We start from the raw sequence: 21917 nt of genomic DNA on the forward strand, positions 1-21917 counted from the left end.
ATTGGAATCGAGGCTGGTAAGTTTAAAGTGAATGTATAAAATGAGAAGTATCAAAGGCAACATTACTTTGGAAATCATGGTAATTTCGTAGAATGTGTGCGAAAATTGCGTAAAACTTTTTGAAGGAGAGAAGCACCGCCAGTTCCGTTTGTAAACAAGCAAAGTTTTCGTATTACCTTAAATTGTTATACTCGGAAACTTTATGTTCTTTTAGGGGGTAAAGGTTTAGGTACATATAGGAATTTTCTTGCATATGTCATCTGCTGACATTTTCTTAATGAAACAAAGTAGTTTTAGGATATAGCGTTATTAGTATAGGATTATAAAGTCTGCAACTTTTGTTTTGTCTTCTAATTTTTTTAATGACCGACGCCATAGTTTATTGTAATTTGAATCCTTTTTAGGGCATTTTCCATCACTTTGGTCAAAACTTTTGGCGATAGGTCCTCACATTCTTAAAGGATATTGTCTTTAAGAGCTGAAAGAATCTGAGGCTTGTTGACATAAACCCGCGACTCCAAAAAGCCCAAAAAAAAACAAGTCTAGAGCGGTCAAATCAGGCGATCTTGCTGGCTAGTGTAAATCGCCATAACGTGAAATTTCGCGCAGGGGAAATGCTTCCTTCAACATATTGACTGTGGCACGTGCAGTGTGTACCGTTCTGCTCGAACCACACGTTTTCCAATCCTAACTCATCAAGTTGCGGCAAAAAGAAGTCGTTGATCATTGCTTTTTACCACTCAAAATTCACAGTAACTGTTTGGCCCGCGACGTCTTCGAAGAATGTTTTTATAAATATAAATTTTGACAATGAGATGTTGTCAAATGAATAATTTTGGAAAAAAATTTAATATATGATTGCATGACTTTGCATTCTTATTTCTACCATGATTCGGCGTATGTGCAGTGTAATTGACATATAAATCCACTGGATTAATTATATGTAAACAGGCCTCACGAAAACTATTCGAAAAAGCTCTATATGTAACAACGGCTTGTTTCACAATGAACGATTTTATTTTGTAAAGGCCAGTCAGTTTTATATGTAAAAACGACCAATACTATTGTTGTTGTTTACGTTGATTTCTATTCTGACCGTGCAAGTGCATCTGCATCAATTGCAGCCGGTGTTTTGTTTCGATATATTGCAATTCATTCCGCGTAAGTATTGAGATAACGCAAACAATTACATGAATAAACAAAAACTATTAATCGTGAAACTGAAAAATACAAATTAAAAGTGGGTAAGGTGCACATTTTTTAGGTACAAACTAAATATTTTATTGCGCAATCAGGAATAGTTTCAATTACAGGTACTCAAACAATACATACATGGTCATTATTAAGTGTTTGTGTGTGCAGTTATAAACAACAACAAAAATAAACTAACAGCCGGTCAGAACAACCGTATTGCTTGTTTAATTAAGTTCCTAGTGGCAGCTTATCTATAACAAATATTAACAAGCAGCAATTCAAGAACTAACTAATGAAATAGTTTTACTACTTTAGTTTTCCAGAGTAACTCACCGTGGCGGACGTTTATTACTAATTTGTCCTTCTTCATACTTACCAATCAGGGAAAAAATGCCTAGTCCTTTACGTTGGGGTATTGTTTCTGCCGGCAAAATTAGCCATGATTTCTGTGTAGCACTGTCCACATTACCATCGGATGAACATCAAATGGTTGCAGTGGCGGCACGCGATAAGCAGAGAGCTGAAGAATTTGCAAAGAAGCATGAGATGCCTAAACATTTTGCAAGCTATGAAGAATTAGCAAAATGTAGCGATGTGGGTAAGTAATTTAATACGTAATTAATCGCAGTTATTGATTGTAGACTGTATTCTAACAATAATCGCTGAGATTGCACGAAAGAATCGTAATCAATTTCCATAATGTCGTGCGCTTTTATGAAATTACCTTTATTGCTTTGAAATCAATTTGGTGATAAGCACGCCTACATGATCGCGCATTGATAAGGCAAACTGTTGGCCGACTGTAGTTGCACACATCTATATCTATAAAAGGGGAAATGTTTGTATGTTTGTAATTTATGGACTCGAAAATCGATGCACAGATTTTCCTGAAGATTTCCAAGTATACAACATCGCCTGAAAGGAACATAAGCTATATACATTTTTATACCCTACACCATGCTATGTAGGGTATATTAACTTTGTCATTCTGTTTTTTACTCCTCGAAATACTCATGTAAGACCCAACAAATATTCTTGATCAGCGTAAAATTCTAAGCCGATTGCCCGTCCGTCTGTCTGTATGTTGTAATCACGCTATCTTTCGAACGAATCGAGATAGAAGGCTAAAATTTTGCAGACATGTTTATTTTTCCAGTAGGCGGGTTAAGTTCGTAAATGTGTACTTACCTCCCGATATTCGGTATTTTGATGATTTTAGCGATATTATTCAACGGAATTGTTTCAAACTTGGTATTTGAAGTTCCAAAGGGATAATACAGCCTATGACAGAAAATTGTCTGTGCAGGTCCACGTCTTCGTATAACCCCCATATAACTGTACCTCCCTATATTCGGTGTATTGATGATTTTAGCGACATTATTCACCGGAATTATTTCAAATTTGGTATTTGAAGTTCCAAAGGGATACTACAGCCTAAGACAGAAAGTTGTCTATGCAGGTCCAGGTCTTCGTATAGGCCCCATATATCAGTACCTCCCTATATTCGGTATTTTGACGATTTTAGGTACAATATTCACCGGAATTGTTTGAGATGTCATATTTGAAGTTCGTAATGAATGCTACAGGCAGTAACAGAAAATTGTCTATGCAAGCCCAGATCTTCTATAGCTCCGATGTAACGATTTTAGCTACATTGTTCACCGTTTATTTAAAGTTTCGAATTTGAATATGGTAATGGCTTATGACAACAATCTGTATAGACCCCAATATAACGGCTATATTCTGTATTTTTAAGATTTTAACAGAAATTTTAACAGATTTTATTTTTTGAAAATTTTTAAATTCGTTCAAATAGCGAAGGGAAGTCAAAGTTCGTCCAGGCCGAACTTACTTTTTTTTTTAACTTGTTGAAATTCCACTGGGAACTGGAGATATAGCATCTGAATCGGAGCTACCTGCCAAATATTTAGATCTTATATGCACATATCTATTGATTGTTTCCAAATTTGAAATGCGTAATGGAATTAGGAAAAATAAATTCGCAAAATTATATTGAAATCAGTTCAGATTTGGGTATAGCTCCATGTATGTTTACGACCGATTTCATGTCGTGTGTGATGGAGTTTGTCTAAAAAAATTGTTAGGCAAATTATATTGAAATCGGTTCAGATTATTTTCACAATAATGCTTTTCGACCTGATAAAGACCATGGACCATGGTCATTCTCTTTTTATATTTAAAATATCGGTCTTTTCTAAGTCCAAATTAATTCATTAATTTTTAATGTGTAAGCTTAGAATAATAATGTCGTTTCATTTCTCCTCTTATTTAGACATTGTCTATGTTGGCGCCCTGAATCCTCAACACTTTGATATATGCATGTTAATGTTGGAGAACGGCAAACATATTCTGTGTGAAAAACCATTATGTTTGAATCACAAACAGGCCAAGAAATTAATACAATATGCTGAAATTAAGAAGCTATTCCTTATGGAAGCGGTATGGTCGAGATTTTTCCCAGCCTATCAGTATGTGAAGAAACAAATTGCTTCTGGTGTGCTTGGAGAAATACAAGAAGTTGAAGTATCCTTTGGCTTTCAGCTTGAAGATGTGGATAGACTAAAGTAAATATATTTGGAGATTTATATATTTATAATAATATTTTATGTTTTAAATTATATTATAATTTTCGTTATAGGAAAAAGGATATGGGTGGCGGTACTGTTCTTGATTTGGGTATTTATACCATACAAGTGTCGCAATGGGCATTCCAGGAACCACCTCAACAAATTGTGGCCAAAGGTGAACTGAATTCCGAAGGTGTTGACGTAGATGTGGAGGCGGAATTGATATATTCCGGCAAAAGGAAATCAAAAATGCACACAAGTGCCAAAAAGCAATTGGATAATAAGGCTGTCATCAAGGGCAGCAAAGGTCAAATAACGGTAATTTTGAATATGATACCTGGATGTTTAACTTTTTACTTACCTATTCATTTTATTTTTTAAGCTTTTACAATTCTGGTGCCCCACCAAAATTATTGACATCGATGGCCAAGAGAAAGAATGGGTTCTGCCCAAGGGAAAATTGAACACCGTATATCAAAACTCTGAGGGTCTACGTTATGAGGCCGAAGCTGCACGCCAAAGCATTCTTGAGGGTAAATTACAAAATGAAAATGTTAGCCACAACGATAGTCTGCTGTTTGCACAAATTGAAGATGAAATTCGCAAGCAAATTGGTGTGGTTTTTCCAGAGGATTAATCACCGGGAAATATCTTATAAATTGGGTTTAACCGGATCATCATGTATGCACAAGTGTATATAGAAAGAATTTTCACATTTAGTTGTAATATTTTTCAAATAAAGATGCTATTGTTTTTTTTCTTTTTGATAAAAAAACTACTGTTTTTGTGAGGAAAAAATGGGAACCAACTTGTTAAGAAAGGATTGGGTGGCTAAAGCAAACACATTATTCAGTCCGATTTAGCCTATGAAAGTTTTATTTTATTTTACACCGGATTCAATACAATCCATGGAACAAATCTCCTCTATATTTTGGTGGGAAGAGTTTTTTTCCGAATGTTAGATGGAACACGTTACTAAGAGTTGAATTGTTTTCTAAGGTTTTACATTAACTCAAACGACGACACAAGCAAAAGCTAGTATAAAAAATACTCCCATTCCCCATGCCCAGTTAGCATCGGGAACTTGAAGTGGAACTTGATTCCACATGGAATAGATTGTGACCCTATTGGAAATAGAGCATAGCTGAATGCTCTTGGACGCGTCCACAGGTTGCGGATAGTGAAAAGCCCAGTAGACATACTGGGTAGCTGCTGATTGACAGTCTGGGCGGAGAGTCTCGGCTTAAATACCCGAGTGCAAATGATCCTTAGACCGATGAGGCGGCCCTAAACTAGCCAGACCTCTGTGTTGGTCCCCACATAAAGAGGACCGCCTAAAGCAGCGGGAGAGGGGTTAGGCGACCACGTGTAACAGGTTTGCATATTGTATTATAACGGAGCTTCAGGAGACCACAGCCACCTCAGTCCCTTCATGACGACGATGGCAAATGAAAGAATAATTATAAAAGCATAACCACAATGCTCTAACTCTGGCCCTAATAAACAATAGTGTAGCCTGAAAGCAGGAATCCGACAAATTATTGCGGATATGGGTCCGTAACGGCTGAATAAGGAAAGCATACCTGTAGACTTCTGGGAAACCCCCTATGCCTTAACTTCTATTCAGGGGCTCTCTCCGAAACAAAATCGTCGGGAAGCCCAAGCCCATACTCTCAAGGCAGGAGGTCATTGAAGTAGAAGGAGGTTAAATGAATTTGCTTCTGAGCTCTCCCGACACCAAGAGCGCTAAATTTAAGGAGATGAGGAATAAAAAAACAGATCGGCGAGCAACAATGGGGATCCGTCAAAGCGCACTTTTTAGAGCTGCAGCTTATCGCGACGAAACTGAAGCTCGTTAAGAAATTCGAGAGGATGTATCCCAACGCAACATTAAGGTAACTCCCGATAAGCAGGATACCCACATGTAGAACGAGGTCGTGGACCCAAAAAAAAGCGATGACTGCGATTAACCACTGCTCATCTGGAAAAGTGGCGTCGAAGGAAACTGTAACAAAGAAGCCTTGCATAAAGGCCTCTGATGTAACTGAGCCGGATGTACCGCCCTCAAAGTAAGGGAAGGTGCGTCTGATATTAAGCCTTCGAAGCAGCAGACCATAAAAAAATCTGCATCTGCATCTCGAAATTAGTTCTGTCTAGCCCGAACCCAACGCAATCCGTTAAAACGAAGAATATGGTAAAACAACTGAAGGCCAGGAGAGCGTCAACTACATCGAAGGCTACAGCGATTGGACATAAAAGTATCATGTTTGCTGGGTTGCCAGCCTCCCTGAAGGAAGCAGCATTGAAAACGACCAAATTCCCCTCCCAACTTTGGGCTTTGAGATCTGAAATCAACCAACGATGTCGAGAAATCACCTAACCTGGGAAATCTAAATCAGTTGGGTGGACTAAGGACCTTGCTATTCTTCGGGAAACAGCAAGGAAAATCAGGTCCCACCTTACTGAGCTTATTTCTGATTGGCATGCCTATAAAGCAGACTTCAATAAATACAAAAGAGAGTTAAAGAAGGCTAAACGTAGATCTTGGATCAGCTTTTGAGAGTCTACAGGTGGAGTGGATATTGTTGTTAGATTTTGCAAAATACTGTCTTATTATTCGGAGACTTTTGGCCATTGTGTTCATCTTATGAAGAGTAAAGTTGTTGGTGATAGAAGAGATATAGCAACGAGAAATGTATGTTTATAAAGAGAAATACAGTTAGCAGGACGGTCTGCTTAGCCAGGGAATACTTTTAGCAAGTTGATGGGATCTATGTCTGAAAAGAATGTCTTAACATGTCACCCACTAAATAGTGTTTGTCTCCTGTTTAATAACATGGGATATCTACATGGTGTGTGTCCAATCGTCTCTACCTTTTCTTTACCTTCACATTGTATACAGAGGTCGGGAACACTGTTATCCCATCTTGAGATCAGATGTTTGATACTGCGGTGGCCAGTCATCCAGGCATACTTACCGCGATTTTTAAATCAAACTTCAGCTTCATTGACGAAGATTTTTGGAAATAGCTTTTTGCTGGGGAAGGAGTTTCATCAGTCGGTAGATCAATCGACTGGGCACCATTGTTCATTTGCACCCGATGTATGATGTGTCCCCACACCATTTTCAACTATAATAAAAACGCTTTGATTTTTCTTTAAATTTCCAAATATTATTTTTCGGTATAATTTTTTTTGTGTGTTTTGTATTTATTTTTTCTTTTTGTTTTAAAAATTAAATAAATTATAATTTGATTTAATTACTAATTTATATATAATATTTTATGTCTATAAACTACAAATATTCATGTTGTTGTTGTGGTTGTTGTTATGCATTTTTTGTTACGAATTACATTTGTTTTTTGTTATTATATTTTTTTTATAATAATTTCTATAAATAATATATGTACGTGTTAGTGTGTGTTTTCATTTCCTATTTTCATGTATGATGTAAACTGTGTGTTGGTGTTTAGTATATCATTTTGTTTTTGTTTCTTTTAATGGAAAATTGGAAACAAGAAATTCTCTTAATAATGAAATTATTAATAAGATAAACAAGAAATAATCTTGGTTTTTTTTCTCAACTATAATTAATAATAAAAAATATTGTGGAAAACTAGGTAATATATTCCAGTACAAAGGAAGAAAAATAATAATAATGAAAAGAAAAAAACATTTGAAGAAAAACATTGTGGGAGGAAATAAAAATTAAAAAAAAAAAAAATAAAGTGGCAAAGTAAAACAATTAATAAAGTTATATTTAACATTGAAAATAATAAGAGGGAATTCTTATCTTTTAAGCTTTTATATAACGAAAGGTGAGTATAATTTTTAATTTAACAAAAATAAAAAGATAATACCGACATTAGTTTGAGTTTTTATTTTATGGAAAACAATGAGGAATTTAAACGGTTTATAATTAGATTATTTTAAATTTAGTAACAAAATCCAGCAACCTTTCAATTTTGTGTCCTCTTTTCATTGCAGAAAGAAGAAAATGAAAGTTTCTATTGTAAATGGAGGGGATGGCATATGAAGCCTCTTTTAGGTCCATTATCTTCGTGGCGTGGGCATTTGGGTTCATTTTAAAAACAGTTTTTAAAGAAAATCATCTGGGGTCAAATTTCTTGTATTCGATTATCGAACAAACTTTAATCGAAATTGATATAAATACGAACATTTTAGCTTGATTAAATAGAAAATTTTGATAAATACAACCAGGTGCCAAATTCTTGCATTTGATATTGAAAGAATTTCGATCGAAATTAATTTCTGTATAAAACAGCTAAATATAGAATGTTAGAGTTATACATCTGTTTTTTTTTCCACCAAAATTTTTATTTTTTGTCATTTAAAATGAAAAATTACTAAAAATACAAATTTTGGTGGGAAAAGAACTGGTGTTTAACTATAACATCCTATATTTAGCTGTTTCAGCTGAAAATTTTCAGGTAAATCAAGCTAAAATAGAGATATTCACCCTTATCGCGTAGAAATTGTGAATATTTGTTCGCATGTCAATTGTGAATCCCCATTCCCAAAATTAATATAATTATAATTTCTTTTTGTGAACTTTTGTGAAAAAAAGTACATGATTGCATTTTTGGGAATGGTGAATTTTTTTTTTTTGGGAAAATTTGTTACGCGATAAGGGTGATTAAATCTTATTTCGATCGAAATTGTGGGATATCGATATATAAAGGAATTTTTTTCATTTCATAGAACAAGAGTCCAGTCCCATGTCTTAGTGTAATTTCCCAACATTCAACTTTTTTATAAAAGGACCCAATTTTATTAGGTCTCTTAGATATAATTATAACAAAATAATATACAAAAGTTTGCGCGACAAATTTAAAATTGGACCTCAATGTTACTTATATAAATTTTGGTTTTTATCATTTCAATCAACATTTTCAAGATTAAATTATAAATAGCTAAAAAAACTTAAATTAAAAAAATTCTCATTGAGGAGTAAGTAAAATAAACACAAATGGTGGAAAGAGAGAGACAGAGAGAGTACTCATGGAAATCATTGAAATTTTAACAAAAAACGGAATAGAAAAGATTAAACCATGGCCTATATAAGTTGGCCAGTAAGCCCATGAGACATCTAAGTTCTCTATCAAAGGACATGTGCGATTTGAAATTCAAAGAGAATCAAATCCACGGCCTACATAAAATGGTTGGCCACTATGTCCATCTGACAAGAAAACTTAGTTTGCTGTCAAGATACATAATTGTGATTCAAAGATAGTCAAACCGCAATATTGTAAAAACCATGGTACAATAAAAAGGTAAGGTAGAGCTACCAGCTGATTACAATTTTTTTCTAAGTGTGCCCGACTCTGGCCAATTTTGAGTATGTATTTGTTGTTTTGGAAAATAAAAACAAGATATATAGCGGGACGCGGGTTAATGCTATTCGCTAGTTTTGCCATGGAATTGAAAGATCGAACTGTTTGAATTAATATTTTTGAAAGAAAATACAGACATTTTATTCATTTTCCGCGCTATTCAATTTAAATTCATTTAAAAAAAGGAGGAAAAATATTGAATAAGTAAAAACAACTTGTTGCATGTGAATTTGACAGGAAGCGGGCATAGCCTCAGGGCTGCATTTCTGTAATTTTACGAAGTAGTTGTACCTCCTTATTGTACAATGGTAAAAGCTAAGTCTAAGTTTATTGGATTCAAATTCGAGTGAATTCATGGAAAATGTCAAGTTGTTTCTTTATTGAGAATGAGGCAAATAGTTGAGGAGTAAATAAGAAACTCAGAACACCGACGTAGCCAGAAATAATTTTCATTTCGGGGCCAAACGACAAAAATGGGATTTTCATCTGAAATGTTCCAAAAATTTACCATGTTAGAGGTGCCCCGGACCTTTGACCCTTCCCCCCCCCCCCCCCCCTACTTCGGTGCCACATAAGAGAGAATTCTATATCCCGACATTGTTTTAAATAGATAATAAGTTAGAAAAAGCAGAAAATAATCCTTTACCTGTGAACAATGAGGACTGGGAAAAATGTAAAAGTATTAATGGTCCTGCTACGGCTGTTAAAGAGAACAGAATACGAATTTACAATTCTAAACGACCTGTGGCTAAATTCTTTTTATCGAAATCGAGGAAACTTCGATCGAAATGAATTTCTGTATATTCTTTTTAGGTTTATAAAAATGCATATTTTGGTCAAACAACTTGTGTTTAACTCGAGCAATATTCAATATGTCGTTTCAATTTAATCAAACCAAAATTGTCATAAAACTTCATTGTGATCGAAATTTGTTTGTACCAATGAGTCCTGAGGCCCCTGAGTTATTTTTCAGCGAAGGACAATGCATATCCTGTTCTTTGCTTTACATCTTCAAATTAGGTATTGGAAGGAGATATATAATCCTTCCAATACCTATTTCGAAGAGGCTATCAGACGCTGACATTGTAATCGAAATTTGTTTGATACCAAATGAGTCCTGAGACCTCTGAGTTCTTTCTCAGCTAAGGACAATGCATATCCTGTTCTTTATTTTACTATCTTATCTTCCTCCAACACATTTTTCGAGGATATCGAAAACTTGCCACAAGAGGTTATCGGACGCTAATTACAACTGGTCTTGCTTTGTAAATGAAGTAATACAATCCTCACGAGAAAAAAAAAATTATAAAGTTCTTTCTCTCTCTATTTTCAACATTTTGCTTTTATTATTGAATTTTAAATGCAAAAAATAAGCGATTTAAATAAATTTAGATTTGGCAATAAATTCTATTAAATTAAATATAGACAGAATCTTATTAAAAGGCGTTAAGTTATACGAACTGAATTTAAAGAAAATCATGTTTTTTTTTGTCTATCTACCAACGCAACATCCAATTAATACAACTATTTACAATTATTGGGATGTGGTTGTGGTGGAGATTGTTGTTTACATAACAAATTCTACAACTTGATTAATTCTAGTGGAAAAAAAGAAAAAACAAAACAAAAAACATTTTATACAGCCAAAGGTTATTACCACTGAAATTTGGAAACTCGTTGAAGTCATTGGTATTAAGTGTCTGCTCCTGTATGACGATACGAAATTGAGTTCAAAAGAAAAAAACCCATTCCAATAGAATTTTTTTAAAACGAATAAAATTCTACAATTTTAAAAACATACAAGGAATGGATATTTTTCAAGTTAACTTTTGAAACGTCATATAAAAACAGGCAATTCGTTGAGGAGTAATTTCAATAAAATTGCCATTAGAGAAAGAAGTTCCAAAAATCATATTAAAAAGTGGACAATTATTTAAATAGTAATAACCATGTTAATATGAAAAAAAAAAAAAAAAAAAACTAAATAAAAATATCTAAAAAAACTAAATATCTTCCATTTTCACACTATTTCTTTTTTAAACGGTTTTCCCAAACACTGTCTTCACATAATGTATTTTATCTAAAAGATGTGTAGGTTTGTGGTTTTTAGTGTGTGTGAGTTTGAACACACTACATTATTACTTATGTTTTTGAGTCACTGTGTCTTTGATTTGAATTTTGTTTTTTTTTTTTTTTGTTCATCTTTCTTTTAGAATATATAATTGAAAATTAATGCTAGAAATGTTGATTGGTTTGATTATTTTGCTTGAATTGTTTATGTATGTGTGTGTGTGAGTGTGAGTTTAAGTGTTTTACATTTATATATGAGAGGAAGGGGTTGTTGTTGTTTGTTTTGCCATTTCTTTAGTAGCTACTTGTTTTAACACGCTTAAGGCTTAAAAATTAAAAATTGGAACTTAACTAAATACTTTGCTTCATTTATTCTTCTCAGTTTGTTTTTATTAATCATATCTTCCTCGTTTAGTGGTTGCTTGGTTATTTGTTCTTGCTATTAGCACTAGAATGACTTATTCATATTTTTTGGGGAGTGGGGTAGTAGTTAAATTGAAAAGAAACTTTCAAACTTGCATTGCAGTTTGGAAAACTTTAATTACCAACGGCCACAGCAACTTCAATGGTTGACGTTGGTGATGGTGTAATGTCTGCTGGTGATGCAGCGGCAGCGGCGGGGGATTCGTCTACATTTTCTATTTCTGCTGTTGTTGTTTCAGTCGTAACATTTATATCATTGCTTTCAGCCGATGTCTCTGTTGTTGTTCCCGTTGTATCCATTTTTTCTTCTTCCAGCTCTTTTACCTCTTCCTCTGGCTTTTCCGCTGTTGAAACTACTGCTGTGGCTAAATTTATCATTGGTTCTGTATTAGCTGTAGTGGTAGAAGTGGTGCAAATGTCATTTGTAGCATTATCCATTGAAACTGGAGTTTCTGGTTGATGTTTTTGTTCCTCCAATGATGGTGCTGGTGTTAATACTTGACGTGATGCTGGTGGTGGTGGTGGAGCAGGTAATTTTTCTGGCCCAGCTTCAATAATGTCCTCAACCACAATTGGTGCCGGCTTCAAGGGAGGCATTGCCGTTTGTAAATTGTCATAAACACATGTTTTATTAACCTCTTCCATGGGTGGTGTATTAAGTGATGTCGTTTCAGCCTGATTTGATGACAATGTTGCTGCTGGATTTGCTCCCACCTCACAAATGCCATTCAAATGTGCCACGCCAGCATTTTTAGCGGAACTGCCTGTTTCATCAGTACTTTGTGTCACTGCCACTAATGCTGTGCTATTATTACGATTATTCTCTAATAAATCATTAATTTGCTGCGTTAATCTCGAGGAACTTGCCAAGGGTGTTGTTAGATCGATAAAACTTGTTCCAACATCATCATTGTACATTGGCGGCGTTGTGGTCTCGGCGCCAGCCTTGACATAGGATTGCGCTGTTGTTGTGGTTCCCAAAGTTGTTAGGCTGCCAACACTATGATGATAAGTGGCTGAAGCTTCCGTAGTTGTTGCGGTGCCATAGGGTGGTAAGGATGGTACCGAACACGAACTATAACTTGTTGGAGTGTTATTCAGATTTGTGCTGACATTTGTATTTATATATGGTGTGGTGTTGTTGTTGTTATAGGAATTGTAGCCGGACATCTGTAAGTATAAGAAATACAATGAAAGGGTTTAATGACAATTTAAAAGAAACAGATTTGCTTTTTAGCGAAGCCTTTGCGGAAAAATGGAAATACTTTTCATTTAACTCACATTACGTACATAACTTGTTAAACTGTATATAAAAAATTCAACCACCCTGAAACATTAATGACTATAAAAATTGAAACATTGATTGACTATAAAAAATATAACTGTATACTCTTTATCTAACAGAAATTTAGTGTATGATACGAAAATACTGAGCTATAAATCTTTCTGAACCAATTCTTCTCAATTGAACTGTTAATTAAACATTAGTAGACATAAGCCAAACAACGTCCATATCAGAGCACATTTTAAGACTATAATAGGTTTTGAGAGAGACATCTGTCAAAAACTTTATTGATGTTTTGATACACAATTTCCTCTACATAAAGAACACTTTTGCCTTCTTAAGGGCAAAGTTCTGATAAATTGATGACTAAAAGTATCGTCGCAGCAATTGGATTAATGGGAACTTCGAAATGGGCGGACCATTAGGTGCAGTTGACCCCAGTACTTATATAACACACTCGGGCGAAAAAGGTTTTTCTCTCACAATAGAAACCTAAATTGGTAAATTGGCAACCGCAGTTGTTAAGTGGAAAAAAATCCATAATTATTATACAACATGAAAAAAATGCAAAGGCAGAAATGTATTGTGAGGAGCCCTAACGTGGACACAAATCCTTCGTCTGGATATTTTGACGGACTTAAGGCTAGTCGGAAGTTGATTTATATGCAAATCTGAACCTATCTTAATAAAATATGGCAAATTTGATAACATGTACGAATATCATATATGGTTATCGAATGAATATTACAGTTTTAGGGGACATATCCTACAAGGTGAGATGAAAAAAACTGCAACCAACTTCACACTGCTGTCATTTCTAAGTCGCTCGTCCGATAGCTGCTAAATTATTCCTCATTCATATTATATTGTTTACAAGCGTTCAAAAGTATTTTGGTGGGAATTTTCAAGAAAAAAGTAATTCGTGATGGAATTTAAGCGTGGTAGTGTGATTTCTTTATATTTGGCTCGAAAACCACAAGTGGCTATCAGCAGAAATGGTTCGAAAAGTAAAGAAGCGATTTGATCGAAACCCGAGTCGCAGTGGCCGAAAAATGGCTCGTGGGCTGAACATATCGCAATATTTCATTCGGTAAATATTGAAAAATGAGCTCGGTATAAAGCCATTGAAATTCGAAAAAGTGTAAGAACTTACACCGCAACTGAAAGAAAAGACTCAAAAGAGCTTAAGATGATGATGTCATTAATACCTATAGCATGAATGTCGTCCTCGCCCACCTCCATCCATTGGAGCTGAAGAACGTCGGATACCCGACAAATCAGGGTAGTTTTGACCCAACTGCATTAAGGACAGTGCAGTCAGTCGTCTCAATTCGTGTTGGCCGAATTGATGAAGATTTGCGAAATGCTGGTCCAATCTACAATACTAGTCCGCAAAATACAATGCACCTCTTCAATTGTGAAGGTAGCAGATATAATCAGATTAGCAGAAAGGAATACAACATCTATTGTTTTTACATCAGCTGTTCCAGATTTCTCCAGTCAAGTAGTAAAGTAAACAAAAATGGTCTTTGTCCAAAAATAAGCTTATATTCGCTATAAAATTCAGAGCATCAAGGGAATCATCTTATAAATGTCAATATTACCTTTAGAATCTATTGAGACTTGGCTATTAATTTCTAATTTTGAATGAACTCGATGCTCTCTCCATTATGTTATATTTAAAAAATGTTAATAAGAAATTTCTTAACAAATTATTAGAAAACGTAGCATTGCAATAAAAGAGATAAAAAAAAACACTTACAATTTAATAATCGCATGAAGACGTTTTTAGTTTACAGCAAGGATAATCCCAAATATGGGACATTAACATCTTAATACTGATAAATATTTACAAATTTGTACTTTAATATCTATCAACTGTCACTCCAAGGATAGTTTGTGTAATGAAATAGCTTTAAATAAAATACATGAAGATATCAATGAATGAAACCAAAAATCAAGAAAAAAAGGCATTTCCAATACCTTGGACACAAAATATTACAAGTTTCCCGATGGTTTTTACTCATACCTGTGTTTCCTGGACGTTTCCATAGTTCATGGTGTGATGGGGATGATAAGATGCCACTGGCATTAATTCTCCATATGAGGGTGTGACATTCGATCCCGCGCCATTGAATATGCCACTACTGTCCATATTATCCATGCCATACGATGCTGTGGAAGATGATGCCGCATGGGACATTTCCAGTGATGTTCCACCACCGCCACCACCATACAGTGCACTTGTCGAGGTTGTAGGTTGTTGATGATGATAGAATGTATTGGCAGCATTTTGTTGATGCATATCTGCACCGGGATTATAAGCAGGTGATGCATAACCTGAACTATAATTTGATTGTGGCTGCAAATGTGACTGGTAATACGAAGACGAATTTACTGTGGCTGTGGGTATAACGGCACCAGCAGGTGTATAGGGATTTTGTTGTTGTCGATTCTCCATTTCCAGTCTCATCAGAGTGTGTATGAAGTGGGTTCGCACTCGAGCTGGATTAAATTCAACCCGACCAATTGTATTGCCACAGGCATCTCTTGTACAACCACAGGGAAACATATCACGATCAACTTGACATTTGATGCCAGATTGTGAACATGCACATGTTTCGGGATCGCAAAATTCTCGACACGAACAGCCACATACCTCTCGACTGTTGCGTATATCACGACACTCGGCCTTTTCGCTAGGATCTATTTTCCGTATACCGGCTGCTTTTAAAATGGTCCTTCTTTGCTTGGGCGAAACAGGTTGAAGGAAACCATTCGATTCCCCGTCAAGATCAGAACCACTTCCCTCACTGAGATAGTCCTCTTCCGATTCTTCACTGTCATCACTGGAAGATCCACGGGGATTGATTTCTTGTAGCTGCATACGATGGGCACGTCTCAGTTCGGCAGCGTGTTCCGCCAGCGTGAGTGTCTTAAAGCCCACATGTCGTGCACCCATGCCCAGAGTACAACCGCCTGCCGAAGGCACACAACTAAAACCTTGTTGTCGAGGAAAATAATAGACTTGTACCGTATCGAAGTTAATCGAACGCTTTGGTTTTTTATTTGCATTTCCTCCCATCGATGAGGTGCTTGTACTTGACGTTGCGATATTCCTTAGGGTGTCCACAACATCATCATGATCCACTTCCAAACGTCGTTTCAAATTCGAGCGCAATGGTTTGGTGGGTGTGGTTTTTATCACTTCACTGCTGATGTCTTTTTCCTTAGTTTTAGGAGGCAACCGGCTGTTGGGAGATGTGACGGGTGTGGTCACTACTGATGAGGTCATGTTTAAATGGCTAGTATCGACAATGCTGGTATTTGTGGTATGTAGTGCTGAAGTTTCACTACCCAAACCTGAATCGGAACCTTCACCATTGCGTTCCTCTTTCTCGGGTGTTGCAGCATTTTGTCCATTCGACAAAATGAGAATTGCATTTTTGCTACACGTCGGTTGCTCATTGCTACGCTTTACCGCTGTTGCCGTTGTTGTAATCAATTTATCACTTCGTAGCCAAAGTATCTCATCATCCGCCGTTGTTGTTGTAGTTGTTGTATCTTCATCTTGAGAATTTGCCGAATTATTGAGTAAATGCAGTTCTTGCAATGCTGTAATTTTATCAGCAGCAAAAGCTTCCACTTCATCACAGGCAATGGCTAGGGGATCATCACTTGTATTGGCAGCATCTGAGGATTCTATTGGCATTATATCGGTATTATCTTCCGTATTTTCACTGATGACAATAACCTCACCGTCTGAAAAACGATTTGAAAAGAAAAGTATTTTTTAGAAACCTGTCAAGTTGGGTTTATCAAAAAAAAATTTTTACAAGTTTTTTCAAAGTATATATTCTTTAAAAGGATTTTTTGATATTGCAGAATAAAATTCGTTAAAAACTCTGTTAAAGTCTTAAAAATGTAGCCGTGGACCTGCATAGGCAACTTTTGTCATTAGCCATTACAATATTGAAAAAAAAATTATAGAAATACAGAATATAGGGAGGTACCATAAAAACAATTAGGTTGAACATCGTGGACTTAACACTTACCTGGAAATTGATCCATATCTAAGAATGTCTCATCTGAGTCATCCTCTTCATCAATATCCACTTCATCTGCCGAAACGGAATACAAAGTTTCCACTCTCTCCTCCACATCTTCAAACTCGGAATCTATTAGGACAATTTTTCCATCACTTCCATTTAATTTCTCACTGCCACTTGAGTCCGAGATTATTATGGAGTCTTGTGTATTGTCTTTTCCATTTCTGTCGCATGTATTATACTCTACTTCTTCTTCTTCGACTTGGCTGTGATGGCCATTACTACTTTCTAGCATTACTTTACAACTGCTTTTATTCTTATCATTGGAGGAAGAAATAATTTCTACTTCACCATCGCCATGATTATTAAGTGGTGACGATGTTATCACTTCTGAGGGAGCATGTCGAAAATCATCCAACTCATCATCAATTGGTGATGCCACGACCATTGAACGAGGACCACAATCATGGCTAATGACAATACTACGATCCGGTGATTTCTTAACTTCGAGTATTTCACTATTTTTATTGCTGCCATCTTTTACTGGCTTCTTTATCATAATACTACTTTCTATTTGTGACTCAATGTCATCGTCATCTTCATATTCCTCACTATCTACTCTTAAGCTGTCCATGTTCCCATTAAGCGATGATCTTGCTGAGTTTGATTCCGTGTTGGTTTCTGATGTTAATGAAGAAGCCATAACTGAGCTTAATCCTCCATTTATGGACTTCGTTCCATCTGTAGTAGTTAGATTTCCTCCCTCCTCAAAGTTTTGTCCATTTTCGGCGATTTGTAAATTTAGTTTATCGTTAGTTTCCATCGTTTGTTTTTTATTTTCTTCACTACTAGCTGACGTTGTATTCGATCCAAAATTTGCATTCTTTTGTATATAAGTTATGAAGTTTTTTATGGGTGTAAACATTCTCTGTAGAGAAGAGACGTGTTTAATTTTGAATGTGCCCCGTTTATATAGACCTGTTACGGCTGGAGGTTGTAAAAGTCGTTTTATCCTAGGAAAATCTATGCATACAACGCTGAATTTTTGGCGACATTAGTTGAGATGGTTTTGATTTTACGTAATACAATTCCAGAAACAACATTGGTGACTCTGTAAAGATAGAACAAGTGTTAGGTAATGTAAGTGTATTAAAGTAGAAAAATTGATAATGAAAATTAGGAAAATAAAGTTAAATCATATTATGTCTCATTATCATATTATGTCCAACATCTTTCCTTCCTATGGGAATGTAGGGATTGATTGCATCGTTTAAGGCTCATCTATGAATGCTGCACCCACGTTCTCCGAGTGAATTATCTACCCTCCCTTAATTAGCAGCTATACACGTTAGTTATTATTCTATTTCCTTTTCGTCTTCAATGTGCTTAAGTTTTAGGATCCTACACAAATTCTGTTTCTCGAGCCTTAAAGTATTTTTGATACCTGATCCAGGAGCAGACTATTCAGAAATTGAATATTCATCATTGAAGTTAAGCTTTCCATCAGGTTAAAATGGACAAATTATATATGCAGTTTTTAAATATGGAGATTTCTCGGAAATCAATAAAATATATCCTTTTCCGTTTCCCTATATCCCTTTATGGCCTGAGTGTAAGATCGAATACACCACCGATGTATTTGGGGTTGGTAGAGTTTGAACCTCTGAAAATTTTGAAAGAAGAGAATTGTCATTGGTAAATGATCAACTTCTTATTAAGAAATAAGAAATTTAAAATAAATGTGGCCGGTAATGATAACAACCGCGATCCTTAGCTCTAAATATTGAGGGATAATAACGTATAGGTCCTTCCCCATCCGCTTCAGCTGCTATATTCATCCTGCCCTGCATTGCTTTATATTGAGACTTTTAATATAACAGATTGTCCATGGACAAAGCTGAAATAGGAACAAACCTTGATTGAGTTACTTCAGTGCTTTGAAGGTTAGTTTAAAAGAAGCGTAGTTGCCATCTTTGACAACCACTCCACTAGGAGACGTCTCTTTCAATTATCCACTTAAACTACCTCACGTCCTATTAGAGTTAGAAAAATATCAAAATATAGGAATATGTATCCTAATTATCAAATGAAGTACCATCCACAGACTTATAGTACCAACCGCATTATGTTGCCGCGAGCATACCTGGATAGACTATACAGAAGATTTTTCATCGCTATAACCGCAAGCCCAACTTTATTGCTCTCTAATGTATAATTTGTCCATTTGGTTTTAAATAGAAAGTTGAGGACACTACAGCGGTACAGCAGCGGCTTATAAATGTCCCTGTATATAAGTTATTATATCCCCATTAAGTGATATACATCTTGCATTTTCTCTATAGGACTCACCACTTCGTCGACTTTGAAATAAATATTATATTTTAATTAAATATTACTGGTTCCACCGAATATTGGATTTGTACACGCTATTATTCATGCATTTTTAGTTGACACATAAAACGCACTCCAAAACCGAACACTTGCAGTTTATATGATAACTGATGGCAAGGAAACAAAATCACATAGTATACATTTTACATCATAACAAATATACGAAGATTTCCATTCATATTCAGCAATTCAAATTTCAAATTTCCTATAAATCCAACTTTAGTAAGAAAAATAAAAAAAGGTAATTTTTAATACACATTTTATTACATGGGCGTCATACCTTCTTTACATTTAACAGATCCAATGGCAATTATTGCAAAGAAATCATCCTGGAGTTGCAAAAGAGCTTTCACTGACTTTACTTTGTTTTTTGTATTGTTTGTTTGTTGCACAATTACAAAATTATTGGCCACTACCACTGGTGGTCCATGTTCTTCTTCGTGTTTTTTTCGTTATCAACAAAACATCCTCCGATTAATACCGATTCATGATAGCGTCTCAAGCGGTGATCTTCGTTAACCGTATTCCTTTGCTGGACTTTTCGAGGCTATTATCGCGCAAGGGAGTCACACTCGCTGTGTAACACAACAAAAATTAATAAAGAAAGAACCGAAAAAAACAACAGTTGTAAGAACAGCAGCAGAAGCACCTCTTCTAGGCTTCCATTTCTTCATAGAGTACGTATACGCAATGAGAGCCACATACACAACACACACAGTGCTGCACACAGTACACGAACTGACGGTGGTACACTACGGACCGATGTATGAAAATGTTGTATGCGAATATTTTTGCCTGTAAATCGTTCGTCGTTTTGACAACTTTCCCGACAGGAGCACCGCCGCGTCCCTAAAACACTATTCACTTATCGATTGGCAATCACGTATTTATTGTACAACAAATAGTTGGGGCAACATCTTCTTCGTCTTTTTTTATTGGAATTTTCCGCAAAGAGGTTCCTTTTTTAGTTCATTTGACCTTTTTTGGTAATTTAAATAACACAATTTTCATCGTTTTTCACGCCCTACGAATCGTTGATTTCTTCTTTCCTAAGTTTTTATGTTGGCGTTTGCCTTGATTTTATTACAAAAACAAAAAGAATTATTGACGTTTTTTCTTGTCGTCGGCCGCAATAATCACACAAAAATTGATTCGACTTCAACAACAGATTTGCGTGATTTTTTCAACGTCGTTATGGAACAGAGTTGGAGTTAGACTTCATTTGACGGCGTGTGCGAGATACCAATGACGGCGTTATGTCTATTTTCTGTGGCAATGGAAAAATTAACAAAATAAACGCTAATGCTACATATTTTCCTCGATTCAAACGTTTAATGTGAAAATACATAGAATAATTTTTTCTAGCATATGTCACCGGCTGGATTTTTTGTAAAGGAAGAATGGAATTAGGGTGATCTAGTTTTATTTATGGCCTGAAATTAAACTAAGTAACCATAAAATTCCATTGTTCTTTTACGAAAAATCCGATGACAATAAATACTTTGTATCCCCTCCTTTAGACGGGCCAGATATCTAAAACGCAGTTAATAAATTGTCTTACAATTTATGAACCCAAACAAATGTATATTTGAAATGTGGTTAATCGGTTAAGAGAAATATATACATTTAGGTGAGAATACATCGGAGAATTTTTTTTGGCATAAGACATCGGATGGCTTTTTGTCGTAAAATATTTAACGACTTTTGGAAAATCGGTAAATCTACCGATAAGTTTCGTTAATTACCGAAATTACAAGCATCATAATTTTACCTACTTTTGTCGGTAACTCAAACAATGAGATAGAGAATGACACTATAGGTTTTAATTATGGACTAAACCAACTTCCAACCATTGTTCTTCGAGGCAGCCAATGACAGCTATTGAACTTAAACATATTTTAATTTAGTACGTATCAACACGTATCTAAAAACGCACAGCGCTTTCAATCTTTGATAATAAATAGCATCAAGTTTGTATTTATAACGCCGTTCAATTATATTCGCTAAGCTTTGAAGGATGATTTAAAAGTGTTCATGAGAGAAGGATTGAGAGGAGAGGGAGAGTACGGTTAGTAATGCAAAGTGGATAGTGGAAAGTCATCAATTCCACGTGAGTCGACCAAAAATTGAATTATAACGGTTAAATTAGCACGTGACAGTAAATATGAGGAAGCAGAAATAATGAAAGTTGCAACAAAAGTCCTACCTGTATGCATATGCTTTTTCCTGTTATAAATCACTAGCTGACCTTTTTCGTAAAAGGACCAAGGGGTTTAGGTTGGGTTAGTACAATTTCCGCCCACCCTTAATTCCTTTGAACTTTAACGAATAAGATAGCTGATGACTTCTGCAAAAAAAAATCAAATAAAATCATGTCATGTATTCACCATTTTTCATTTTCCATTTTAAACTCCTCCTCTAGCTATAAATTTCGCATATTAAAGGCTTTTTAAGCCTTTTATTTATCTGCTAAGGAGATTAAAAAAACATTAAATATCAATAAAATGTTGGCATACTCTTTCAGGCCGTCCCGATTGAGAAATAATATGTTTACCGAACTCGT

The 21917-nt window shown here is 35.4% G+C and overlaps 2 protein-coding genes across 4 annotated transcripts; one reads left to right on the forward strand and one right to left on the reverse strand.

Moving 5' to 3' along the window:
* The first annotated feature begins 1050 nt into the window (after positions 1-1050).
* On the forward strand, positions 1051-4546 carry LOC101900891 (trans-1,2-dihydrobenzene-1,2-diol dehydrogenase). Of its 3 annotated transcripts, none has more exons than XM_005179458.4 (5): positions 1051-1161; positions 1510-1792; positions 3488-3779; positions 3854-4100; positions 4165-4546. In XM_005179458.4, the coding sequence occupies exons 2-5, from the start codon at positions 1585-1587 to the stop codon at positions 4417-4419; spliced, it is 1002 nt and encodes a 333-aa protein (XP_005179515.2). In that variant the 5' UTR covers positions 1051-1161; positions 1510-1584; the 3' UTR covers positions 4420-4546. The 3 variants fall into 3 exon arrangements, with proteins under 3 accessions (XP_005179515.2, XP_005179514.2, XP_011290880.2); XM_005179457.4 differs by having other exon boundaries at positions 1077-1244; XM_011292578.3 differs by having other exon boundaries at positions 1077-1240.
* Positions 4547-10460: 5914 nt separating this feature from the next.
* On the reverse strand, positions 10461-20558 carry LOC101901180 (uncharacterized). The gene is made up of 4 exons (XM_005179459.4): positions 19635-20558; positions 16970-18074; positions 14944-16676; positions 10461-12799 (listed from the first exon to the last, which is right to left on the reverse strand). The coding sequence occupies exons 2-4, from the start codon at positions 17886-17888 to the stop codon at positions 11744-11746; spliced, it is 3708 nt and encodes a 1235-aa protein (XP_005179516.2). The 5' UTR covers positions 17889-18074; positions 19635-20558; the 3' UTR covers positions 10461-11743.
* Between the last annotated feature and the right edge of the window lie 1359 nt (positions 20559-21917).

Source organism: Musca domestica, unplaced genomic scaffold (genome assembly GCF_030504385.1).
Source record: "Musca domestica strain aabys unplaced genomic scaffold, Musca_domestica.polishedcontigs.V.1.1 3, whole genome shotgun sequence".
Taxonomy (NCBI): domain Eukaryota; kingdom Metazoa; phylum Arthropoda; class Insecta; order Diptera; family Muscidae; genus Musca; species Musca domestica.